The 22135-nt window shown below is 45.0% G+C and overlaps 1 protein-coding gene across 2 annotated transcripts in view; it reads right to left on the bottom strand.

Annotated features, from left to right (window-relative positions):
• The window catches only part of Kif6 (kinesin family member 6), a 307139-nt gene that overhangs the window by 166464 nt on the left and 118540 nt on the right, over positions 1-22135 (bottom strand). For both annotated transcript variants that reach the window (XM_050165072.1, XM_050165073.1), the window contains exon 10: positions 18412-18515. In XM_050165072.1, coding sequence (XP_050021029.1) covers positions 18412-18515 — 104 coding nt within the window. The remainder of the gene's footprint in view (positions 1-18411; positions 18516-22135) is intronic.

The raw sequence follows: 22135 nt of genomic DNA, 5'->3' as shown, positions 1-22135 counted from the left end.
GGTGAGAATTAGCTGTTAGAGAGAATATTGGCACTAGCTAAGCAAGATATTTCTCAATCTTCTATCACCAAGACATCTCCGACAGGAACTAAATTTAGAAAATGGATTAAGTTGGCCACTGCATTAATGGAGAGTCTAAGGCAGGAATAACAATTAAGACCATGCTGTGCTCTTCACTGGACACTTTCTGACCACTCATCGTGATCCACATGCTTGGTTCATGAGACACACAGCCAAGTCTGCTCCTTCTGCTCCCCTGGCCTTTGCTCTTCAATGTTTGCACCAGTTACCTTCCTCATTGCTCTGGCAAATGCCACAGCACAGGGGAAGAAGCTCCCCGCAACTCACAGTTCAAAGGGCTGCAGTCCATCATGGTGGGGAAGCCATGTTTGCAAGAGGGTGAAGCAACCGGTCATCTTGCATTCGTGGTCAGAGAGTAGAACAAACAGAATGCTGGTGCTCAGCAGGCTTTCTTTCTAGGCAGCCTAGGCCCTCAGTCCGAGGGATGACGTTACCTTTCAGGGAGGGTCTTCCCACTTGAGTTAACCTATTCCAGGCACTCACTCAAGGGTATGCTCAGAGGTCTGTGTCCCGCGATGTGGAAGATAATTCCGTCAAGTTGACAACCTATCTTAACCATCACAATGATGCCTTAAAAAATATCAGGGGCTGGAGAGATGGCTTAGTGGTTAATAGCACTGGCTGCTCTTCCAGAGGAAGAGCACCCACATGGCAGCTCCTAACTGTCTGTAATTCCAGTTGCAGAGGTTCTGACACCCCCTTCTGGCCTCATCAGTCACAAGGCATGCTGTGGTACACCAAGATATATGCAGGCAAACCACCCAAACATAAAACTATAATAATGATCTTAAAATAAAGTAAAGTTAAAAAACCTAAAACCCCATACTTTACAAATCTTAACAGTTTTAAGGCAAAAATGTTCATGGAAATGGTGCAAATAAAAGTATAACTCTGGTCCTACAAAATAATGCTGAAATAGTCTTGTAAAGATTGGGCTACACATACTTACACTGATAAATTATTTGTGGTTTATACACAATTTAAACTTAACTGGGCACCCCATATTTTTATATATGCTCAACCTGGCTACCCTCAACAGAAAGGCTGTAGGCCTCCCAGTTCTGAGCTGACCTGTAGGTGCTGACTCTGCTGAGTGCTGGGTGCAGACCCTCCCACCCATCTCCGCCCTCCAACCTATCGGGAAGGCCGACAACTTAGTGACCTATGCCCTAGTAACACATTTGAAAGAAGGTCTGAGGCCACTGTTCTTTCCTGAAAGAATAAAAACGCTGGAAGCGTTGCTTATGGCACCAGACTATGAAGAATATACTATGTTTTTGATTGATTCTGAAGCTAATAATTCAGACAGCCATAAAGCTGTTCTAAGCTCTAAGGGGGCTGGGATTTGTGAAGATAGATTTTTTCCGGGCAAGCAACCAACCTGGCAGGAATCGTGGCTAGCCCATCACCATGTCTCTGAAGCTGCCTGTGTATCTTTAAAATACGTGCCAGACATGTAGTTTCACTTGCCATGGTCCTTCTACCTGCAAGGCTCTCCAGGCCAATTTCACTTTTCTAAATCTTTCTTGAGTCACCTAATCTGTCAAAAGTTGTCCCTCTTTTTCCCCAGTCATAGGTAATTCCTGCTCTTCTAATTACTCCAGCACTTGAGTTTAGGTAGAATTATATTTTACTTATGGGTTTACAAATTTGAAAGAGATCTTGTGGTGTGAGCATGTGTGTCAGTTTGCGTGCAGGTTAGAGGCGGATGCCTGCTAACTTCCTTAGGGTTCTCCACCTTATATTTTGAGACAGGGACTCTAGCTGTCTCACTGATTTGACTATAGTCGCTTGCCCAAGAATTCTGTCTCCCTTTCTGTAGTGCTGGGATTACAACTATGTTGCACATACAGCCCCTCACCCCCCACCCTATGGGTTCTAACCCAGGTCCTGCTTATGTGCCAGGTACTGAGTCATCCTCCCAGTCCCCAGCGCTAGGTACAATTTGACTCTTTATTCCAGATTGCTTTCTTTTCAAGAAGGAATTGGTGTGTGGCCAGAAGCCAGCAGCACCCCCCCTTTCTGTCTGAAGGCCACGTGGTAGCCTCAGGAAGCTGCCGTTTTGGCATCGTGTTTGCCTTGGCATGGCCTGAGTATTTTGTCATTCAGGTCAGACCCTGCCTTGTGTGGATCTCGGCAGCAGCACACAGGGACAGAAGGAGCCAAACCAATGACAGTGCCATGGCTATGCCCTGGGTGACAAATCTACAGCAGGCATCTCTGTGCTGTAAAGGCCTGGGTGGGGGCACTTGTGGACTGTCACCGTCAAAACAAAGACCAGCATTCTAACCAGAGCACACAGTCATCGAGAGGACACAGCATCCACCCGAGTCAGAGGACTGGATAGCTGGCTCAGCAGTTAAGAGTGCCTACTACTCTTGCAGAGGACCCAAGTTCAGTTCCCAGCACCCACGGTGGGTGGCTCAGAAGCATGCGGCATCATCTTCTGGACCCCAAGGGCATGTACCCACACCCATGTAGACATTGTGTCATTGAAAAGAGAAAGGAAAAGGAAACCTCGCTCCCCTAGATTCACAAGCAACCCCTTCCTAGTAGTTTACACGTTTATCGCTGATCAATACAAGGAGCAGCCAAGCAAATGGGCGCCAGTCATGCCACTATTCAAGGCATGCGCACTGAGCATGCTAAATATGGTCTCATACTGAAGATATAAAAACCTGTAGACGCCAGCTTAGATCATCTCTCCTTCCCTAACCCAGGAGAGAAACGTGACATTTTGGAGGGTCAAGCTTAGCCAAGGAAGAAAGTCCTACTCTACACCTGGAGAAGGGCCTAAGAAGGCCACAGGCAGGACAGAGCAGCCAAGGAGTACCCCAAAGTAACTTACGCCCTGGGTTCACAGGGAATAGACTGGAGTCATTCCATGACTTCTCACTGTCTGTGCACATGTAACTGTGGGATATGCATGACACAAGTCACGTGAGAACATGACTGTGAGGTGAGTGTGTCTCACTGGCACAATCAAGAGCCCCCTCAGGCCTCCCCGGCTTCACAGCAAGGAGGGAAGGCTTGGATTTAGAAGCTACCCATTTGACTTCTACATTTCTGCGTGTCAAATTACCTCATAGGTTACTGGCCCCATGGTTACTTGAACTGGGAAGAAGAATGTCGGTGTTGGCCTGAAGCTTGGGCTTTATCAACTGTGACTACTTTTGCATACACTGTCTGGTACTCAGCAGAACACTGGTTAGTAACTTTGCTTCTCACAAACCAAGGCTGTGTCAGAGGCAGCGTGCGGGTATTTACTGGAGAGCTCTGTTCTCTGTCTTTCTTCAGAAGCCTCCTGCTTGTGAAGAGTCACCATTTCCCCCTGCCTGCCTCAGGAGTCAATCTTTTCTGTACAAAACATTTTCCTTTCCCCACCTGGGGAATAGCTCAGAACGGACTATCTTGTAAATGAGCCAGTTAATTAAAAATCAGTCCAGATAAGCCTCAGTGTCTGATGCTGGTCAGCACAGAAACATCACGGCGACTCTAGAACACACTAGCATTCTGTCACTTAAGATTCTTAGAAGGGTACCATGCGGGGGCATGGTAGAGTAAGATCCCAGAACTTGGAAGAAGGAGGCACTTTGATATGTAGTGACTTCCTGTTTCTTTAAAAATCATTTATATTATGTGTGTGGGAAGTAGGTGTTTATGAGTGTGGGTGCACACATGCCAGAGAGAACGTGTGGAGGTCACATGACAACTTGCCTTCTCCTGCATGGGTTCCAAGGATAAGGCTCAGGCTGTCAGGCCTGGCAGCGAGCACCTTTATCTGCTGAGCCATCCCACGGGCCCATTGTTTTTCCAAAATCCTATCTCCAGACTGGGAGCTAAGAGATGAGGTTACCCAGAAAGCAGAGGAACACATGCCTGTGAACATCAGGACGGAGTTTCCTTTCCCATTTGCTGGAGAAGCACCTAGTGCCGCTTCCTGTCCGGCTTGTGCCAAGCGACCAATCTAGAGTCGACAGATGAGAAAAGCAGGCAACATGCATGGCAGCCAGACAACGGGAAATCTGATTTCTCCAGAAATGTGTGGAAACGGGATCCCAGGCAACAGTGGCTACTGTGAATGAGGACACATTTGAGGAGGTGGCAAAAGAATGCTGGGTTAATGACAAACACAGAGGGAACAAGCGGGAAATCTGGAGGGAAGAGGAGAATGAGGAGCACCCTGGAACATAGTAGGAGCAACCCAGGCTCCAGGCATCACGCCTTACTGCAGCATCTCAGCTACCCTGAGATAATGGGGCAGGCAGTTACCCGGCCAGACAGGGCAAGCTGAGCACTTGACTCTGGTTTGTCTTGGGAGATGTCTCTCTTTCCTTAGAAGATGTAGAGCTGGGACAAAAAGAAAACCCAAGTTTCTACGAAGAATGCGTGAAAGTTGAGTGAGAAGTGTTTGGACGTGGGTTGGCATGCACTCGGGTTGTCATGAGGAATAAATTAAAGACACTTCCTTGGGCACCACACATATTTAGTATATACCTTGTGTTGACATATGCTATGAACTCAGACTTACACATAGTCTTGATAGATCAATAAATTAACTTTTACATTTATTTGTGTGTGTGTATGCTCACGCGCGTGCACATGCCCATGTGTGCACGTACATGCTACAACATGCATATGGAGGTCAGATGTTAGCAGGAGTAGGTGCTCTCCTTCTACCTTTTGGGTCATGGGAATGAAACATCAGGCCCTTATTACTGAGCCAACTTGCCTGCTCCTGCTCCAGCATGTCCTTTGGAGACAATTCTCTGTTAGGAAGTGCTTAAGGAGCCTAGCCCATCCAACCATATCTATTTATTAGTTGTAAAGTTAAAAAGAAGAATGCATCCCAGTGGAGTGGTGACATGGCTCAGGGGAATCTTCAGAGGCCCCAAGTGTGTGGACTCAAACAGGAGACAGTTCAATCCGCCTCCTAAAAGCCGCAGGAAGGGAAGCTAAAACAAACTGTTCCCTCTGAACTCTGCTTAGCCCGGGGATTTGTAAGCAAATGAGACAAATCAGGAGATTCACTCCGAAGTTAGGTTCGAAAAGCACACAGAGCTCCAGCCACCTATCAAAACCCCAGTGAACAAGCCGCGTCCTTCGCCATGTCCACAGCAAACCTCAATTCATCTCGCCCTTCGTAAGATTCCACTATGTCCCCTCACAATTTTTAATATGTCTGAGTATTTTCAGTGCAGCTATCGCTCAGATGTTGAAATGTAAAATTCAGAAAATGGGAAGCAGAAGGTTTTTGTCAACATGTCCAGCGTTTGAAAGGAAAGAACAGAGAATGCAGAATATAAACATCCGGAGGGGGCAGTACCTGGAAAGTACATTGCCCTGGTAAAAGAAAAAAAATCCGTGCATAGTGCCATGGGCGCAGGGCCCCCTTGGGAGAGGCAAGGAGACAGAGAGCTTTGCATTCCACACCTCGGGCTTGGACAGCACAGTCCCAAGCCCCTTGCAAAGTCATAGCTTCCTTCCAGTGTGGACCACCTCCTATTCAAACCTCTGCTTGTTTCTCACTGGCTTACATGCAGGTGTGGGCACATGCAGGTTTCTTAGCTACTTTTAGGTTTTCCACAAGCAGCACACACTGGGGCTGAGAGCTGGCCCATCAGTTACAAGACTGTACTACTTTTACAGAGGACTCAAATTCGATTTCTAGCATCCATTTCTGGTGACTCTTAACCTGCTTGTAATTCCAGCTCTGGAGGATCTGCTGCCTTCTTCTGGCCTCCACAAGCCACTGCATTCACATAAACACACACTCACACCAATATTTTTTTAAAAATTAAAAATCAACACACCATCGAATTATGCATATACACATGCACATACTTGCAAAGATTTAAACAAATTTTCATGTCAGTTTAAATAATAATAAAGTTTACCCATCTGCTGTCTTTATGATTAGGGTTACTACTCTATTTTTGATTTTGCAAGTTTTAAATGTTTTAGGAAATTTTCCTCCTCAGGGAACATACAGAACCTTGTTATGGTTAAAGAAGTGGCAGTGAAACACAACACAGTGTGAACTGGGAAGCATTTTCCTGACAGCCTGTAGAAGGGAGCTGTGGGCCACTTCCTGCCTCCCAGCTCCCAGCCACCGGCTAGCTTTATACCCGAAATAACAACACACAAATTGTATTCATTTAAACACTGCCTGGCCCATTAGTTTCAGCCTCTTCTTGGCTAACTCTCACATCTTGATTAACAAATCTCTAATAATCTGTGTAGCACCACGAGGTAGTGCCTTACCAGGAAGATTCTAATGTACATCCATCTTGGGCTGGAGCTTCATCATGTCTGCCCCGGAGAGGAGAGGCATGGCAACTGGCTCACTTCCCTTATTCCCAGCATTCTGTTCTGTCTATTCCACCTACCTAATTTTCTGCCCTATCAAGGGCCAAGGCAGATTCTTTATTAACCAATGAAATCAACTCAAGACAGAAGACCCTCCCACATCAACAGTCCATTCTGGCAATTTATAGATTTTGGGTTGTTTAGTCTTTCAGATAAGCAACATGCGTGTATACAGGCATGAGCACATGTGTGTGTTGCATGTGCAGGTGCCCACACCCATGAGTACATGCCAACTCCAGAGAAGATCAGATGTCCTATTCTATTGTTCTTTGCCTATTGCCTTTGAAACAGGGTATCTCAGTAAAACTGGAGCTAGTTTAGAGGCCAGTAAGCCACAGCAATCCCCCTGTCTCTGTGCCACATTTAGTGCTGGAGTTACAGGCATACATAGCCATAGGTGGCTTTAATGTGGGTGCTAGGAATTTACACTCAGCTCCTCATGCTTGCACAGCAAGTGCTTATACCCACTGAACCATCCCATCCCCTTCCCTGGCCCTGTATATGCTGCTTTACACCAATTATAAAAGAACAACACCAGCCTGAAGTCACAGATTAAGAATATATACTGTTATATTTTGCAATAAAAACACAACTATTAACTATGACCACAATTTAATGTTAAGACTGCAGAACAAGATGCAATTTCGATCTCAGAATTAACTATGTGTTATGCAATATTTTTCTATATGCCAAGAAGCAACATTAGGTTTTAATTCAGTTACAAAGCCTAGAGTACAGTTAATGGGGGAGGGTATTAATTAAATGAAGTGAATTCATTGTGTTCCTTGGAGATGTAAAGTCAACATGCCACATTAATTCTCTTTAAAGATAATCTTTGGTTTTCAGTAGAAACTTTAGGAAATATTGCCAGGTAAAAAAACTAGGAGAAAAATACTATTTCTTTTTCTTAAAAACAAAAATACATTATTAGCCAAGTGGTGGTAGCACATGCCTTCAATCCCAGCACTTGGGAGGCAAAGGCAGGCAGATCTCTGTGAGTTGGAGGCCAACCTGGTCTACAGAGCTAGTTCCATGACAGGCTCAAAAGCAACCAAGAAACCCTGCCTCAAAAACCAGAAAAAAAATTATATCCATTATTTCATTTTGTGTATACATGCTTAGCCATGGATATATTCTAAAGAGAATCATGATAATAGAGATATGGGAGGGGTTGGTGGCAAGACAGCTCAGCAGTTAAGGGTCATTGTCACCAAGCCTGATGACCTGAGTTCAATCTCCAGGACTCAAAGGATGGAAGGAGATAACCAAAACCTGCAAATTCTCCTTTGCCCTCGACAAGTGTGCACATCCTCCACATATGTGAAAAAAAAAAACAATAATAATAACCAAAAGAAAAGATCGGACGGTAAAAGATATGTACTAGTGCCATTTGGAAGGAGGGAGCCTCAATTAAGCAAAAACTCCCAAAAGACTGGTTTGTGGTACATTTTCTTGATTAATGATCGATGTGGGAAATTTCCTGTGGGAAATGCCACCCTTAGGTCCATGGTCCTAGGCTACCAAGAAAGAAAATAAGTTAAGTGAGCCTAGAGGAGCAAGCCAGGTAGCAACATTCCTTCATGGTCTCTGTTTCTGTTCCTGTCTCCAGGTTTCTGCCTCAAGTTCCTGTCCTGGGCATTCTTCAGTGATGGGTTGTGATGTGCAAGTGCCAAGCAAAATAAAACCTTTTCACCCTGAGCTGCTTTGGTTATGGTGTTTATCACAGCAATAGAAATGTAACTGAGACAGCGTGGAAGGCATGGTCTCTTGGATTCCTGTGAGGCCTGCCAGGACATCTGTAAAGGAAGTCTTTCCCTCAGCTAAACTCCTATCAAGGGATTATAGGGCACTGAGAGTAGCAGTTCCTGGGAGTGGAATTCCCTGGCCCAGGCGCTATGACCAATGTGTGACATGACTCATCAGGACCTTTCTCCTGTTGCTACTGTGACAATCCATTCTGAAAACAAATATGCTTTGAGTCCAATTTCAAGTCCTGGGGACATTGGGAGATCAATTCAGGGACAGTCTCTTCTGTTGTGCGGACACTGAGAGATCGACTCAATGACAGTCTCTTCTGTTGCGCTGTCTCTCCAGAGCCTAAGTAGATTGGTGTGGGAGAATTGTCTATATTCTGTCAATTATGTTTTAAATAAATGCTGATTGACCAGTAACCAGACAGGAGGTAGAGGTGGGGCAATGAGAACAGGAGTATTCTGGGAAGAAGGAAGCTCTTTCCCCAGTCCTGCCCAGACACACAAGAAGAAAGATGTGACCTGCCCTGTTGAAAAGGGTACCAAGCCATGTGGCTAACATTGATAAGAATAATGGGTTAATATAAGTTATAAGAGTTAACAAGAAGCCTGAGCTAAGGGGCCAATCAGTTATAAATAATGCATAATCTCTGTGTGATTCTTTAGGGGCTAAACAGCTGTGGGAACTGGGCAGGACAGAAACCCCAACAAGCAGGCCCTCATGTTACAGTGGATCTTCTTTTCAAGTGAGATTCACTTGATAGAATGAAATGCATGTTCAAGCTAAAACTAAAGAAACAATCAGCTTTGTATCTTTCTTCATAACTCGTGTCATTATGTGCATTCATTTTTGTTGGTGGATAAGTGCATAAAAACATACTCAACAGCAAAAGTATAAAATCAGCCATAGTCATTCTAAATGACTCCTTTGACAATAGAGGACATTAATCTGCATAGTCTCTGGGTCTGGTTAATTTTGGTGTTTGATTTTTATTTGCAACATATTTTATAATAAAGTTTAAAACAGGACTTCAGACTCCACCTTCGGTACATTGCCTTGGACCTAAATAGAAGATTAGACATCAGTGAAGTTTTATTAGTACAAGGGAGTCCTTTGGAAGCAAACCCTCTCCCTGTGTTGTTGCAATATACCATGCTCTTCAATTTGGTTTTAGTCTTCTTTAATAAAGAGTCACTTTTAGGACTTGGGAGATAGACAGCTGAGCTGGGCAACGCTTACCAGCCTACCTCACTGTATGAGGAACTGAATTCAGTCACCAGAACTCAGGTTAAAAAGAATGTGGCAGTTGAGAGAGACATCTAAAGGTATTAATAAAACTGATCATGTTTAACCTTAAGAAGTGGCTATAATCAGATCTACAGTTATGTTTGCATCTTTAGTGTGTGGATGGGTGGAATGTGAAGAACATGACTTGCAGGAACCAGTTCTCTGCTCCTACTAGATGAGTCCCAGGGATCTAACTCCTGTCACGTTATCCAGCTTGGTGATCACGCCTTTACCCATGGAGCCGTCTTTCAGGCCCACTGTTGTTTGATGTTCTGACAGCCGTCCCATCATCAGGCTTCCCTGTCCTTCCTCAGCACCTGTTTGCTTTCTGATGTAACGGCTGTTCTAGGATTTTGTCCACATGTTTATGGCTTGTTGTCTTATTATGTAGTTGTGATACTTTTCTATGTATTTTGGAGATGAGTCCTTTATAGCCATGTTTTGATTAAAAAAAAGAAAATATATATATTTAAAACATTTTCTTAATATCATTCAAATATCATTCAAAGAACAGATGTTTCTCATTTTGATGAAATCTAGTTTACTGTTTCTTTTTTCTTTGATAGTTTTCTTTTGTTTTTGTTTTTTTAAGGTTCTAAGAAACCTTGGCCTAGTGGATGGTCACAAAGGTTTATCTTTCCTTCTTAGGAGTTTTGCATTCAAAATTGTACATTTATGCTTGTAATCTAGTTCAAGAAAACACTTGTGTGTGAGAAATTTGTTGTGAAGGGCATTTTGGTGTGTGTGTGCTTGTGTGTGTGTGTGTGTGTGTGTGTGTGTGTGTGTGTGTACATGCCAGAGGTAGTCAGAGTACTTGTGAGAGTCACTTCTCTCCTTCTGTCTTGTGGGTCCTGGGGACTGAGGTTGTCAGGCCTGGTGACAAGTGCCCTCTCTCACTGACTTGTCTGCTCTGACTCAGGTTCTTCCGCAAAGCTATTTTCAGTAGTGGTAGCAGCTGTGTGAGCTTTACGGCCTCCTCATCACTTCCCACATGGATTCTCAGAAGGCTCAGACTAAGCTGTAGGTCGATCTAGGCAGACCCACCATCTGAGAGTCTATGAAAATGGGATAGCTCTCTATCGCTTCAGGTCTGGAAAGCTCCTCTCTGGTCTTACAGTTTTACTAATACAGAGAGTAGACATATGTTGTTAAATTTATCTATAGACTATTTAAATTTTTAATGCTACCGTCAAGGGTTGCTGCCTTTTCATTTTCTGTACCCTTGTATTCTGGAACCTTGATAAACTCCTTTTAGTATTTCTTAGTAACTCTTTTCAGGTTGTTTGATGCTTTCTCCATAGAAAGAATATTATTTGTGTATAATGACAGTTTTATTACTTCCTCTCCAAATATCTGTGTCAGTTATTGATTTTTCTTATAATATTCTATCTAGAGCTTTCAGTGTGGTGCCGAATGCAAGCAGTGAGTAAACATCTTCACTTTTGCTTCTAGCTATAAGAAAGAATCATGTCTTTCCCTTATCCTTATTATAGCTAGAAATTGATGATAGAGAGAGGGAAGGATGCTCGGCAGACAGGGAGATAGCAGACAGGTATATACATAAATACACAAACAGATGATAAAGGGATGGGTGACAGGTAGATAGACACACATATACATATAAGGTGAGAGGCACATAGACAAATGATAGAGGGGTGTGTGATAAGCAGATAGGTAGATGATAGATACACACGTACATAGGTGAGAGATACACAGATGACAGATGCATACATAGGTAGGTAATATATATCTATACACATCTATACACTGATAGATGGTGTTAAAGTTTGGAGGCTGCCTCCTATTTCTGTTTTGCTGAGTTTTGACCATGAATAAACGAGAACTTTATCAAATTCTTTGCCTCCATCCATTGGAATGATCAAGGGCTTTGTCTTAACCAGTTCCTCATCACAAGGAATTACACACATGACCTCCATCTCTGCCATGAGGTCCACCTCCTGGATGTGATGTGGGTGTTGTTAGGGATTTAACTCATGGGGAGGGTGGCTCAGCTTCCTTTCTCACATGTTTGCCCTCAACGTCAGAGCAGTACAATGCACAGGGGATTCTTGCATGCACTGTTGTGCGGGAAGCTTGGTAAAGCTGCTGTAATTGTAGCTGAAGTACTTTAGGGCATATTAAGGGATGCCTTGCGTGCCTGGAGTTTCCTTATTGGAGAGTTTTTACTATGAATTCACCTTCTTCTACGGACACAGGGTGTCTATTTTTGCCTAGTGAACTTGGAAGTCGGTGTCTTTTATGAATATGTCACTTTTACCCAAGCAAATACATTATAGTAACTTGTTAGCCTAGTTAAGGTTACTACGGCTATGATGAAGCACCATGACGAAGAGCAGCGTGGGGAGGAAAGGGTTTATTTCATTCACAGTTCATCATCAAAGTAGTGAGGGCAGGAACTCATACAGGGCAGGATCGTGGAGACAGGAACTGATGCAGAGGTCATGGAGGAGTGCTGCTTGCTGGCACTGTAAGGAAGTGCCTGCTTCCTTACAGAATCAGGACCACCCGCCCAGGGGCGGCACCACCTACCATGGGCTGGGATCTCCCACAATAAGCACTAATTAAGAAACTGCCCTATAGCCCACTCTTATGGAGACAACTTTTTCTCAACTGAGGCTTCCTCTTTCTGATGACTCTTAGCTTGTGTCAAGTTGACATAAAAGAGTAAGCTTGATTTTATTATTTCATTGTTATCTTTAAAAATATTTTTTACTTTATGCTGTATGTACCTGAGCCCTGAGCACATGTACATACATCACATGTGTATAGGTGCCCGCAGAGGCCCGAACAGGGTGGTAGATGCCCTGGAGCTTGGGTTGCCCTCTGTGGGTGTTAGGAACTGAACCAGATTCTTTGGAAGAGCAGCAAGTGCTCCTAACCACCAAGCAGCTCTCAGCTGCTGTTCAATCTTTTTAGAGTGCTGATGTGGGAGTGATTTCTTTCTAATCTGTTGCTTTCATTGGTTAATTAATAAAGAAACTGCCTAGGCCCATTTGATAGGCCAACCTTTAGGTGGGTGGAGTAAACAAAACAGAATGTTGGGAGAAAGAAAGCTGAGTCAGTGAGTCACCATGATTCTCCCACTTCAGACAGACGCAGGTTAAGATTTTCCCTGGTAAGCCACCTCATGGGCTACACAGATTATTAGAAATGGGTTAGATCAATATGTAAGAGCTGGCCAATAAGAGGCTGGAACTAATGGGCCAGGCAGTGTTTAAAAGAATACAGTTTCTGTGTAATTATTTCAGGTAAAGCTAGCCGGGTGGCAGGAAGTAGCCCGCTGCTCCTATTACAACAGAGTGCTTACTACTAACACCCTAAAATACAGAGAAAGGGAGGTTATTTGCCAGCATTAAAATCCAATAAATGGAACATTTAATTAAATGTAAAAAAAAATTGGAAGGAAAGAGCTGTGCAACCAAATAAAAGGGCACATTCAGGTGCCTTTTCACCAGGGTGCAGGAGGCTGGGGAGCTTGGATCTGAAGTGTGATCCTGAGGCTCATGACTCTGCATTTCCAGGACTCTGAATCTGGTGCTGGTCCTTACTCCCAACTCAGTATTCTGTCATCCTGATGCTCATCACTCTCACAAATTTAACTTTCCACTCTCAACCTACATCCAAGTAAGAGCTCACCTGCCCCATGCGCCTTTAGCGTTGGAATCTCATCGCCCCTTGTCGCTTCCATTTCTGCCCTTTGTGAAGTGTGTGTGTGTGTGTGTGTGTGTGAGTGTATGTGTGCGTGCACACGCACACGCACGCACACGTGCGCACTTTCGTACCACCAGGATTGCCTGAAATTCACCATGTAACCAAGATGACCTTGGACTCCTGTTCCTGCTGCCTTCACTTCCCACGTGCTGGGATTTCCAGAAAGTACCACAGTGCCCAGATAAACCCCTGCAATCTTCCTTGTGTTGTGGCACTTCCAACAGACCCTTCTACTGAACCTTCCTCCACACGGTCTCTGGTTTGTCTCCTCTCCATCTTCATTGCCATCACTCAAGTCTTACCCAAACACCATTCTGTTCCTAATGACAGCTAACATCTGCCCTTTCCTATGGAAGAGTGGTCTTAAAATAACATGAACCTACCATGCAAATTCTTTTCGGGAACCCTACGAAATGGCAACTCTTGTTTATATTTTTGTTCCTCATTTCTTTTTTATTTGAAGTCTCTATACATGAAATATTTTATGTCTCTTTTCTGAGTTCTGTCCCCAGTGCCCAGCTAAAAGTGTCAAATAGAAAGAGGAATGGAAAGAAAAAGTTATCCAGGCTCAGTGTTCCTGCTGAATCCCAGGACTTGGAAAAGAGAGGCAGGAGGATCAGAAGTTCAAGGCCCATCTTTGGCTATATGGTGATGGACAAAGAAGCAGACTTGACAAGAGCTGGGCTATTCCAGCTTGTCTCCTGCACCAGACCCCACCTCCATTTAGAGAGTGTGGAGGCTTGCAGAGAACTGAAGGGGGTTCCCATTTCTGAGTAAATATCTAGGGGCCTGTAAGAAAAATAGAAGGCAGAAGATGTTAAACACAGAGTCATATTAGGGGCAAATTCTAATTCACTGTGATACATGGTGGAAGAGAGGACTGAGTCCCACACACTGTCCTCTGGCCACCACATGCAAACTGCGATGTGCGCACGCCCCAACCCCCAGTAGGTATGTGTAAAAAGTCTCAGTGAACATGGATCGTTTCCATGATTGCCTTGCTTCCTGTGTGCACATGCATTACTGTGTAGGTGCACGTACGCATATGCATGTGTGCATACATGTGCAACACTTCCCCAGTAAAATTATATTCCCCACAACTATCATTGGATCTTGTTCTACTAGCTCCTTGATGTACCCATTAAAATGATTAACATCTAAGATGTTCTCCATAAACTTGGCAGAAATATTAACTAATCTGCATTTTTTTTTCTGTTAGGGAAAGATCTAGACTTTTTGAGCAAACTTGATCTGGTAAGATCCAATTAGGTTTCATTCCAGGAGTGAAGTGCTGCTCAAAATCATGGGCCAGGATATGACACGCCCAGCAGAGCCAGAGATCTCTAGCTCATTCTTCTATCAAAGATATGTGCTCAGCAGCTCCGTCACATCCAAGTCGGCACCAGGGAGCTCTGTCTAAACACTGACTTGGCTATACAGCCTCTGTCCAGCTGTCTCTTTTCAAATTTAGCAAAGACCGAAAAAAAAAAGATGTAAACTAAAAATATCATACTAACTGGAGGCTGATGTTTGAGACCCTCTTCAATCAAAGCATCCAAGTCAATCCAACAAATATTTACATTCACCAAGGAATTGTTGGGCAATGGTTCAAAAGCGTTCTGGGACTGAATGTGAGCAGGGCACCCAACATGCCCAGCATGCCCAACATGCCCAACATGCTACAGAGAAAACCAGATCCATCAGTATCTGCGAATTCCCAGGAGGAAGGCCATGCCACTTGCCATGTGCCTGAGAACCCGAAGGACGGAGAAGCAGACTTGCCAAGAGCTGGGCTATTCCAGCTGAGCTATGGCGCTGTCTCGTCTCCTGCACCATGACCTCTATGCTCTATTTGGAGAGTGTGGGTGGAGAACTGAAGGGGATTCCCATTTCTGAGTAAATATCTAGGGGCCTGAAAGACGAAAACCAGGCTGATGGTGCCAAATACCAAGGATGAACTGCAGGCAAGTTCTCATTTATCTATCACCTTTAGGGTGAGGAAGTACTCGTAATTGGTTAATGGTGGCAAACACAATGCCACAAACATGAAGAACAGTGTGCCCAGAAGAGTCCTTCTTATTGTCATTCTGGACAGGCACCAGGACACTGGTGCTTCTGAAGCTCTTTGCATTGGCAGGAAAACAGGGATTGCAGCCCATGATGTCCCTAGCTGCTGGTGAAAGATCACCAAGGAGACAGTGTGCCTGATGGCACAGCAGTGACCCTTCTGGGAACTGCCCAAGATTACAGTCAGTAGACTTGACCCTAGCTCGGCGAGGCTCTGAGCCTGAGCAACTGTGCTATGGCCACATTCTCACCCTGCCCTGTTTATACTTTCTCGTGGTGCTTCAATACTCTGTCATCCCTGGTGCTTATGTCTGTCACCACCCCTGTGCTGTGGAGCCCATGAGAGCTAACCGTAGGCTTTGTGTGTCTTTGCATTCCTTTCAGAGCCCATGGTTGTGCTCTGTGATCACAAGATTAGTAACAAATGGCAGATGAATGAAAGAACTACTTACGCATGGAAAAGAATGCCAGCCCTCTGCCCTCTTCCCTCTATGCTGGATCTGTCTAGGCTGGCATTTGCATATCCGTGGTTGATGGTTCTACAGAAACCAAGGTAAGATCTAGGGGTCCTTCAGTGTTTAATCTGCTGTCACAATCTCATTTCCCTTCACTCTCTCCCTCAGGAGATCACTGGTGTTTACGTCGTGTGTCCCCTAAGATCCAATTTCTACTCTTTTCCTACCTGACTCAGAATCAGAGACAACCATACTCCCTGACTTGCTTAATAGCTGGCTTCTGGATAAGTTCAGCCAATTTGGGCACCGATGGGAGATGGTGCCTGGATTGAGAGGAAGCCAGGGCTGTCTCCTGGATGGTGTCTCAGACAGCAGCTGCAGTTCTTCAACAGGGCACCTACGCTGTGGGGCTGCTCCCTGCACTCTAGACCTGTGGGGCGGGACCAGCTCTTGGTTCTTGGTGATAGAAAGAATACAGAATCCCCTTCCAGCTCCTTTTTCCAAAGCTTGGTCTCGAGCTTACAATGCTATTTCGGAAAATGCTGGGGACTTTAAGAAGCAGGGCATAGCTGGATGAAGTCGATCACTTGGAGAAGGTCCTTGGGACTTTATCTTGCCCTGGCCTGTGCCTCCTCTCTCTCTCTCTCTCTCTCTCTCTCTCTCTCTCTCTCTCTCTCTCTCTCTCTCTCTCTCTCTCTCTCTCTCTCTCTNCTCTCTCTCTCTCTCTCTCTCTCTCTCTCTCTCTCTCTCTCTCTCTCTCTCTCTCTCTCTCTCTCTCTCTCTCTCTCTCTCTCCTTGCTGGGCACCATCATGAGTTAAGCAGCTATTCTCTCTTGTGGCCATCTACCATGATGGTCTCCCCCAAGCCAGGCACAGAAACACATCTTTTTGAAGCTGTGAGCTAAAAACAAAACTTTTCTTTCCAAAGTTGACTCCCAGAAATTATTATAGTAAAAAACATTCCACTAAATCACACTGTCACACTTTCCCCCACCCCAGCTCCTACTGTTATTGACCTCCAAGATGCCTTACTAATGGCTGAGCATCTTGGCTATACCATCCTCTGTACACCCATTTCCCCATGTCAGAATCCTCTGCTGCAGGCCTACGGGGTTTTACTTTCCTGGCTGGATCAATTGCTGGTGATTCTTGGCAAGCTAACACTATCCTTTCTTTGAGGAGAGGGGGCAGCACAGTGACCTGACTCTCAGCCAAATCCCCTTAGGATTCAAGGTTATCTTGAGTCATTTCAAGAAGTAACATTATTATTTTTTATTTGTTTGTTTTTGCTTTATGTGTATGTGTCTCTGTGCATGTATGTGTGCCACATGTATGCAGTACTCTTGAAGGCCAGCAGAGGGCACCCGACCCCCTTGAACAGGAGTCACAATGGTTGTGAACTGGCATGTGGGTTCTGGGGACTGGACTAGGAACCTCCTAACTGCTGATGCAGTTCTCCAGTCCTGAGATGAAATTCTTAATAACTAACTTGGGACAGTGTATTTGACTTTAATTCCACACATGCTATGCAGTGCTGCTGTCAGGGAAGCTGTGGAGCTGTTGTGTTGTTAAATTCTAGATGTAGGAGGCATGATCCCAGAGAAGTAAGTTTTTATCACAGCAGAAAGCTTGATGAAGACTTTCCATGCTTCAGTCAGTCCTCACAGGCAGGGATTCTACAGTTTATTTTTAACACACTGTGCATGTGTGTGTGTGTGTAATGTGTGGTGTGTGTGTGTGGCATGTGTGGAATGGTGTTTATGGTTTGTATGTGGTGTGTATGTGTGTAACATGTATGTGTGTGATATGTGTGTGGTGTGTGTATGTGTGCGATATGTGTGGTCTGTATATGGTGTGCCACAGTGAGAAGAAGAAAGTCAAAGAACAACTTGGAGGAATCCCTCTCCTTTTCCACCCTGAGTCCAGGACTGAACTCAGACCATTAGACTTGGCAGCAAGCATGGCTATCTGCTGAGACACTGTGCCCGCCTCAAGACTCAGCAGTTCACAGAGAACTGCTTTCTCCATTGTTTACTTCTGATCCTCTTGTCTCCACCTCCCCGTGTGGGTATTATAGGTGTACAGTGTTAGGGGATGGAACCCAGGCCTTCATGCATGCTAGACATCCCAAGCCCAGCTCTACATCTTAGTCTTGTCCAGCATCTACATCACAGCAACCCTTACACAGAAACAGAGGCCACCTCCACAGCTCACACAGATGAAGGACAATGTACTACATGGCTGCAAATCCCATTGGCGTGAAAACACCAGACTCAGACAAAGTCCTGAATGCTGGCTTTTGTGCCAAATGGGAGTTTTTAGCTGCAGTGTATGGGCCAGCACTATAAAGGAGAGACTTTGCTCTAGCATGATAGATGCTGGTACCTGAATCCAGGTGAGTGTGAGACAAGGGCTGTTTCTCATCTCAGACCTGAGACCCATAGCTCCAAGCAGCCAGTGTATGTAATGGCACACCCAGTCTGCGGCCCCTTCACAGCGCTGGCCTGGGACAGCCATTCCCAGCCTTGTCCTACTTCCCATGGAGAACCCCCTCTTTTCACTGGCACTTGGTGAGGTTTCTGACCTTCCCAGGAGACCAAGCAGGCTCTGAGGCGGACGGAGAACTCAACTGTTACTCTGTTAAAAAGAGAAGTGAGTCTGTGCTTACTGATGGAGCTCTTCTTCCGTGAGGGCCTCGGTCCTCCACTCCCCAGTGGCCATGGCCAGCTCCGCCTTCAGATCAGCAATCTCCTTCTGCAAGCGGGTAATCATCTGTGCAGGGGTAAGTGGGAGAGCACATGTCCACCTCTGGCCAACGCAACCTCGGTGGCAGCAAAACACAGCTTTGGAGGTTATAAGGCAATAGTTGGGGACAAGCCTGACACACAAGTTCAGTCCCTGGGGCCCAGACCTACACAGTGGAAGAAGGAAAGTGACCCTGCAGATTGTCCTCTGACTCTACGTTTGCATTAAGTGTGCACACATGGGTGGTTAATTAATTAAAATTATTAACTATTTTAGGATACAAAACTGGATAGAGAACAATTTAAAAGGCATTAGTGTCCCTAACATTAATATTCGGACTAAATAACTCTAGAACTGTGTTTTTTAACAAATAAAACATTACAAGCTGGGCGGTGGTGGTGCACACCTTCAATTCCAGCACACAGGAGGCAGAGGCAGGCGGATCTCTGTGAGTTCGAGGCCAGCCTGGTCTACAGAGTGAGTTCCAGGATAGCCAGGACTACACAGATAAACCCTGTCTCGAAAAATAATAACAGAAACAAAACAACAACAATAAACCATTACAAACACAACTTGCGACATCTCTCTTGCTCCTTTCTGTCCTTCCTGGAGTGTGCTGTAATGAAGTTAAGAGTCATGAAAACACTTACACTTCATACATTATTCCACATGCACGCTCCAATTTATGCTCCCTTTAATAAAGGAGAATATCATTTTGCCTGCCTTAAACTATGTGAATATCCTATTTCTTCATGTAATTGCATCTTGTTTTCTTTTGTTTTCACGTAATTTGAGCTCATTTATATTGCTTTATGCAGCTCCTCATCATGAATTTTCAAGGGCATGTAATATTCCATTAAAATATATCAGAATTCACTGGAGTTCAGGAGATGGCTCAATCAGTAGGCTATCTGCCTTTGCACAGAACCCATGGGCAAAAGTTAGGTGTGGTAGTGCATGTGTGTAACCCAATGCTGGGGAGGCGGGTCCCTGGTCAGTGAGGGACTGTGTCCCCCAAAAAAGGCTTCTGTGTGTGTGTGTGTGTGTGTGTGTGTGTGTGTGTGTGTGGCGTATGGTGGCTCAGCAGGTAAGAGTGCTTACTACACAAGCATGAGGACCTGAGATCTAATCTCATCACCCACTTAGAACTCAGGTCATGAACACAGATGCCACTGCACCAGAACTGAGTAAAGGGGTAGTTGTTGGGACTCAGGGGCTACCAGTCCTTATTGGGGTGGTGGGAAACCCTGTCTCAAAGGCAGAAAATAGGAGCAGGACACAGCCAATGTCTGACTTCTGTGAAGACATGCACAGTTGTACACACGCGTATGTTCACGTGCACGTGTGTGTGTGCGCGCGCACACACACACACACACACACAGACACACACACGTGGATGGTGTTCCTGAAAAGGGAAAGGAGTGGCAGAGAGTGAGGAGAGTTGACATTTACTTAGTTGATTGGTTGGTTAGTTTTGGTAACTATATTTCAAAGATCAGCTAAAGCTGATATAGCCTGCCAACGTTTGTTTTACCAAGTTCATATTATAACCACATAATCATTAGTAGAGTATTTAGTATTATAATCCAGTTGGACTTGCTTCAGGAAGTTAATAATAGGCTATTATTTAAAAATACACAAATGAGCACTGAAAAACAGGGAGGTGCATGGAGTGACAACTTTAATAGGTCAAGATGTCGTCTTTCTTAACATGAAGAAACATGGCATCCACTTAAAAAAAAAGTCGTGTTGATTTTTCTGTTGTACCTTTCTGTATATCTGAAATAATTCATAATAAAGCTGACTAAAGGGATGTGACAATCCATCACATGCACAGTTGAAAAAAGAAATATTGATCAATCTCATCACTTGTTGGGTCCCAGAATATGCACCTACGCTAGGTCAACTGCCTGGACCTCTGGCTCCAGGGGATCACACCCTCTTCCAGACTCCCCTTGGGCCCTCCAGTCACACACAAATACACACACACATACACACATGTCTTTAAAATTCTGCTAAAATTCTTGGCTAGGCCATGAGACGATGAGAAGAAGAAAATCATCTTCCTATACTTGCAGATCATGTTATTGTCTATGCAGAGCACATGTGATGATAAACGCAACAAAAATGGATAAGAAATGTATCTGGTCCATAATCCATTTATAAGTTTCTCTCCAAAGCTTGACAGATCAACAATTATAAAATGTAATTCTCCTCACTTCTATACTTAGAGTATTCACAACCCCTTTGGCCTCCTGCTATGCAATCTAAAGACACCTGTCCTAGGTAGGGCCACTACTGCAGGGGTGAGGCAGCTTGACCAAAGCAGCATGAGGAGGACAGGCTTGTTCCCCTCCCAGTTCCTTATCACAGTTCATGATCAAAAGCACTGAGGACAGGAACTCATGCAGGCAGGAACTGGGCAGCAGGAGCTGATGCAGAGGCCGTGGAGGAGGCTGTTGCTTACTGGCTTGTTCCTCATGGCTTGCTCGGCCACCTTTCTTATAGAACCCAGGACCACCAGCCCAGGGCAACCCCCACAATGGGCTGCACTCCCTTATTAATCACCAATTAAGAAACTACCCTACAGGCTTGCCTACAGTCCAATTGTAGATTATTTTAACTGAAGCTCCCTCCTCTCAGATGACTTTAATTTGTATCAAATTGACATAAAGCCAGCCAATATGACACCCCAGTTTAGTAAAAAGATGAGATATCTGTTTGCAGCCATCCTTAAGAACTGGAGTCCCCAAACTAGCTAACGAAGTCAGCATCAGCTCTTCTCCCTCCCACCTCCTGCCCTTTTCCAATAATTTGTATTCTCTCACTTCTTCACTTGTGGATTGCTTCCCAGGAGGCAGAGGCAGGTAGATCTCTGTGAGTTCAAGGCCAGTCTGATCTACACAGAGAGTTCCAGGCCAGCCAGGGTTACAGAGTGAGACCCCGTAACAAATAAAACAAAAGCATTTAAACAAACAGCCTTTTAGACAAAGGGGGTTTTGTGTATGTGAATTCAAACCTATGTGAAGGAGGGATAAAGCTTTTAAATTCTCAAGAAAATACTTCTTGTGGGCTGGAGAGCTGGTTCAGTGGGTCAGAGTAGGCCCTGCTCTTTCAGAGACCCCGGGTTCAGTTTCTAGCACCCATGTTAGGTGGCTCACAGCTGCCTATAATTCCAGCTCCAAGGGATCTGATGCTTTCTTCTTACCTCCACAAGCACCTGTGCTCACTCACACATGCCATCTGTCCTGCTGGTCAGGGATGTGGCAGATGGCCTCACTGGTATCGCCACATCGGGGAATAGACTTATCTTCCCCGCTCCCTCCTCACTGGTTTTGTTAGGGAGGGAAGCAGAGGTCTAGGACTGTGACTTCCTTCCCTGGGCTGACACTGTTTGTCCACACTCAAGGACAGCTGCAGCCTTGTGCTCCCCTGTCTGCAGGTAACATGTTCTAAAGATGCTTCCAGAGATCTATTCAGATGAGTTTCAGGCTCCCTTGACTGTAGGGATAAGTCCAGCCCCTTAGGGGGCATGGTTCGCCTCGGGCTAATGTTTACCTATAAATCTGGCGAGAGAGAGAGAGAGAGAGAGAGAGAGAGAGAGAGAGAGAGAGAGGGAGAGGGAGAGGGAGAGGGAGAGGGAGAGG

Source organism: Alexandromys fortis, unplaced genomic scaffold (genome assembly GCF_014885135.2).
Source record: "Alexandromys fortis isolate MF-2015 unplaced genomic scaffold, M_Fortis_MF-2015_v1.1 scaffold_121, whole genome shotgun sequence".
NCBI classification, from domain to species: domain Eukaryota; kingdom Metazoa; phylum Chordata; class Mammalia; order Rodentia; family Cricetidae; genus Alexandromys; species Alexandromys fortis.
Note: the sequence above shows the minus strand (reverse complement) of the source record. Positions and strands in the feature narration are given on the sequence as shown.